The following is a 4,480-nucleotide window of genomic DNA, read 5'->3' as shown; positions in this document are numbered from 1 at the left end:
TCCGCTCTTGATGAGCTCGTTTTTTAAGGCTCCCCTCGGGAGGCCTTTCATCAGCGCGAAGGCCGCCAGCTCGGGATTAATTTCTCGAATCTGCTGGACCTTTCCATCAAACCTCTTCACATAGCTCCGGAGAGACTCCCCCCTCCTGTCTGATAGTCAGGAGGTCAGATGTCTCCACGGCCCTTCTCTTATTGCAGGAGTACTGGGCTAGGAAAGCGCCCTTCAGGTCGGCGTAATAGTACACCGAGCCATCGGGAAGCCCTTTGTACCAGCTCTGGGCCATCCCATGCAAAGTTGTTGGGAAAATTCGGCACCAGACCTCATCGGGCTGCTCCCATACCGACATGTAAGACTCGAAGGCCTCAGCGTGGTCGACTGGATCACTATCTCCCTTGTATGACAGAGGTGGCAGCTTGAGCTTATTCGGCACCGGGATTTCTAGGACGTAGGCGTTGAGGGGCTGCCTGACCACGTGTCGAACGACACGCGGCGATCGGCTCCTTGCGTCCCTAACCTGGCTCCTCCCCCCGTAGCGGGAGGGGCTCCTTCTTCGACTTGGACTTCTTCTCCAACTCTGCTGAGTCGGACTCCTCTGGCTCCTTCGGGGTGAGTCTCGTTCGTGTGGCGGGGACGCTGTCCTCCCACGAGTGCGGGAAGGACTTAGGTCTACCGCGCCCACTTTGGGCTCCCCCGGCGTCTTGACTGGGTCGGCTTCTCCTAGTGCTCCGTTCAAATTTCTCGGAGTCACGTTTTGGGCCCTGTTCTCCCGGACGATTTCCGCCGCTCTTGTCGGCGTGACAGTGTGAGCGGGCGTACTACTAATTAGGTCTAGGAGCATTTTCAGTTTTGCTACATCAACCACATGTCCCATGATGGTGACCTGGTTGGCTGGCAGCGTCGTGTCGGGTATTGATGGCATCCCGAACTCCGGTTGGATTACACCGCCGGTGGAGGGCTGTATGACTCCGGAGTTGTTGAAAGTATCGTCTTGGTAGAATGCGGTTTCGTCGGTTACGACTGCGTCTTGTTGTTTCGACATTTTCTTAGCTTTTTGGGTGGGTTTTTTGTGTGTTATATTTTGTTTGGGAATGAATGTGACTAGCTTCTAGTGTCTATCCCCACAGACGGCGCCAATTGTTCCGGGTGTAATTCCAGAGCAAGTATCGTTACCACCCGTGGCTTGTAGAATGATGTCTTGGGTTGAACCCTCCTTGCTTCTATCGTCTCCCTCGGCCTCTCCTGCAACAATGAACGAACCGAGGGCTTGGCTTTGTGCCAAACGTACTCACTCCGACGCCCAAGTCAGTAAACTTAAAGGATTAAGCCGCGTTACTTGGCTAGATGTGTATTGTAGAGAGATAAGGGAGATATTACCAGATGAATAGTGAATTTAGGTTAAGTTGTGTTGGATCCTTTCCTCAAAGAAGGTTGAGGAGTATTTATAGGCTTTCACCTTTTGTCACGTAGTGGCCAAGTGGCCAAGTGGCTTATCAGGTGGAAAGACCGTTCTACCCTCGGCCGATGGACCTATGGCAGGCCGGCAGAGGGTCTTGGATGTAAGTACGCGGATATGTGTCCCGGCTGGCGAGTTGTCAGGCCGAGACCCTGGCTAACAGGCCGATGGGCTGCATCGGCTAGGCAGTCTAAGTCGTTGACTTGCTGTGGATATCTTTGACCTTGCTCAGTGTGTTGACTTGGTCAGCGGTGCAGAATATGCCCCATCAGTCCCACTTTGAAAAATAATGTAGATGTGGTAATTATACTACATATAAATAGTTAAATTGTCCCACATTAGAAGATTATCATGAGATGAGGTATCACATGATTATAAATATGAGTCATATTTGAAACTTAGGGGTACAACCCAAAATATTTTGAATCGCTTAAAAATTATCTTAGAAAGTTCTTATAGGAGTTTGTATTAATGACAAACCTTAGTTACAACAATACCATACAAATATTAATCACGTAAATATTTATAAAAGCGATTATATATTACTATATTAGTGATATTATAATGTTTATTTTAAGACAATAAAATGGGTTCTAAATATACATAAATTGGTTTTAATGTGTCATATAATGATAATCTTTGCACTAAAATAGAAAATTTAAGAATTATAATACAATCAAGTGCTGCATAAAAAGATCTTGAATCCACAAACAAATCAATAATGAGCTTTTTAACTTTGATAAATAGTATAATTAAATCTTTTTAACTTTCAAATATAGATAATATTATGCCTCATTACATTTGAGTAACTATAACACATCATAATTTTTAACCATTAATAAAAATCGCACCAGAAAAAGTGTTATAAATGTAGTAAGAATAAGAAATATAGTAGGGAAAATATTTCCTTACCTCTTATAAGTAAGATGCCATTGTATCCAAGCCCTATAAATATAGAGGCTATGTCATTTGTTCAAAATACATTCAATAAGAAATACATTCTCTCTCTCATTAATCTATAACACGTTATCAGCACGTAACTCAACCTATTGAGCGGTAATTATTTCATCCATTTCTTTACATTCGTACAACATTTTTTGTTCATATTCATTTATCTCTTTTTCACGTTGCAAGCAATATTTTTTTTTTCTACAAGCACTATTATCTATATTCTACAGGCTTGTTTCAATTCTATTGAGCGGTAATTATTTCATCCATTTCTTTACATTCGTATAAGGTTACCGTCATTTTCTAGTATGAAAAAAAAAAAAAACTCCCGTTATATTAACATACTTCTCTTAACTTTACTAGATGTCGAACCTTTCAAAGTTAGAATTTTCGGCTCTTGACATATCGGGCAAGAATTATTTGTCATGGATTTTGGATGCTGAAATCCACCTCAAGGCCGACTCTCTCGGTGACACCATTGTTGAAGGAAACGATGCATCCACTGAGGATCGTTCTAAGGCATTGATTCTCCTCCGTCGTCATCTTGACGAATCTCTAAAGGAACAATATCTAACAGTGAAAGATCCGTATACTCTGTGGATGGAATTAAAAGGTCGTTTTGACCATCAAAAATCGGTTATCCTTCCACGTGCAAGGTACGAATGGATGCACCTTCGTCTACAAGATTTCAAAAGTGTCATTGAATATAATTCAGCACTTTTTCAGATTGTTTCTCGTTTGAAATTATGCGGAGAAACTATCACTGAATCCGATCTTTTGGAGAAAACTTATTCAACTTTTCATGCTTCAAACTTGGTTCTCCAACAACAATATAGAGAGCGTCAATTCAAAAAGTATTCTGAGCTCATCTCTTGTCTATTGGTTGCTGAGCAGAACAACGAGTTACTAATGCAAAATCACCAAACTCATCCCACAGGCTCATCGCCTATTCCTATTATTGAAGCAAATGCTAATGTTGCTCAAAGTGGTGGGAAAAGGCATGAACATGGGTTAGGCCCTAAAAAATTCATTAACAAAAAGAAGGTTGGTCCTAATTCCTATCAAAAGAAGGGGAAGAAAAATGAAACTATATGTCATCGATGTGGCTCACAAGGGCATTGGGCAAACGTTTGTCGTACTCCAAAACATCTTGTCGATCTCTATAAGGCTTCGGTTCAAGCAAAAAATGTTGAAACCAATTTTGCTCAGTTTGAAGTGCCAAATGAAAATGCCCATTTTGATCTTCCCGATTTCAAGGCTACAGCAAATCATAGCGAATTTGATAACATTGATACTTTCATTGGCGATATCTAAGCCTATTTACTAGAATTTGATGCTATTTTCAATAAATGACCATGTTTGTCTTGGTCTAGGATGAATTGTTTTTTTTCTTTTTCTTTTCTGTTTGTTGTTTTTGTTTTATCTTTCGGACAATTAATTTCACCTAGTGAGTTAATTTGTTGTTCTCCTTAGTAATGAATTTTGATTTTCTTCCACAATTCATTACCTCATCTTCTAGTTTTCCCCCCCTCCTTTTTATTATTATATCATCATTCATTCATTCATTTTCTTTCTTCTTAAAGGATGATGGACGTTGCTAGTAAAAAGTTAATAGCAAATGGTGAAGATATTTGTCTCGTAGACAGTGCAACAACACATACAATTCTCCGCAATAAACGTTTTTTCTCCCATTTAACATTAGCCACAGCTAATGTCAATACTATATCAGGGACATCAAACATAATTGAGGGGTATGGAAAAGCATCCCTCATGTTACCAAATGGTACAAAAATCCATATTCATGAGGCCTTATTCTCGAAAAGGTCTGAGCGAAACTTATTGAGTTTTAAAGATATCCGTCTTAATGGATATCATCTTGAGACAACAACTGAGGCTAACATAGAGTACCTATGTATTACTAAAATTATCTCGGGAAATAAAAAATTATTAGAAAAACTTCTTGGCTTGCCCTCAGGATTATACCATACTACCCTAATTGAATCACATGTTGTTGTGAAACATTCAAAAACTCTTGATTCCAATATTTTTAAAATTTGGCATGACCGATTAGGTCACCCT

At 40.5% G+C, this 4,480-nt stretch overlaps 1 protein-coding gene across 1 annotated transcript; it reads left to right on the top strand.

The window, feature by feature from the left end:
• Window positions 1–2,333: 2,333 nt before the first annotated feature.
• Window positions 2,334–3,912, top strand: LOC141653096 (uncharacterized). The gene is made up of 2 exons (XM_074460738.1): window positions 2,334–2,509; window positions 2,765–3,912. Exon 2 carries the CDS (start codon window positions 2,765–2,767, stop codon window positions 3,713–3,715), a length of 951 nt encoding a protein of 316 aa, XP_074316839.1. The 5' UTR covers window positions 2,334–2,509; the 3' UTR covers window positions 3,716–3,912.
• The last annotated feature ends 568 nt before the right edge of the window (window positions 3,913–4,480 follow it).

This window comes from Silene latifolia, chromosome 4, assembly GCF_048544455.1.
Source record: "Silene latifolia isolate original U9 population chromosome 4, ASM4854445v1, whole genome shotgun sequence".
NCBI classification, from domain to species: Eukaryota; Viridiplantae; Streptophyta; class Magnoliopsida; order Caryophyllales; family Caryophyllaceae; genus Silene; species Silene latifolia.
Note: the sequence above shows the minus strand (reverse complement) of the source record. Positions and strands in the feature narration are given on the sequence as shown.

Coding starts and splice junctions, on each gene's coding strand:
- LOC141653096 (XM_074460738.1), top strand. CDS start 2,765: ATGTCGAACCTTTCAAAGTTAGAATTTTCGGCTCTTGACATATCGGGC.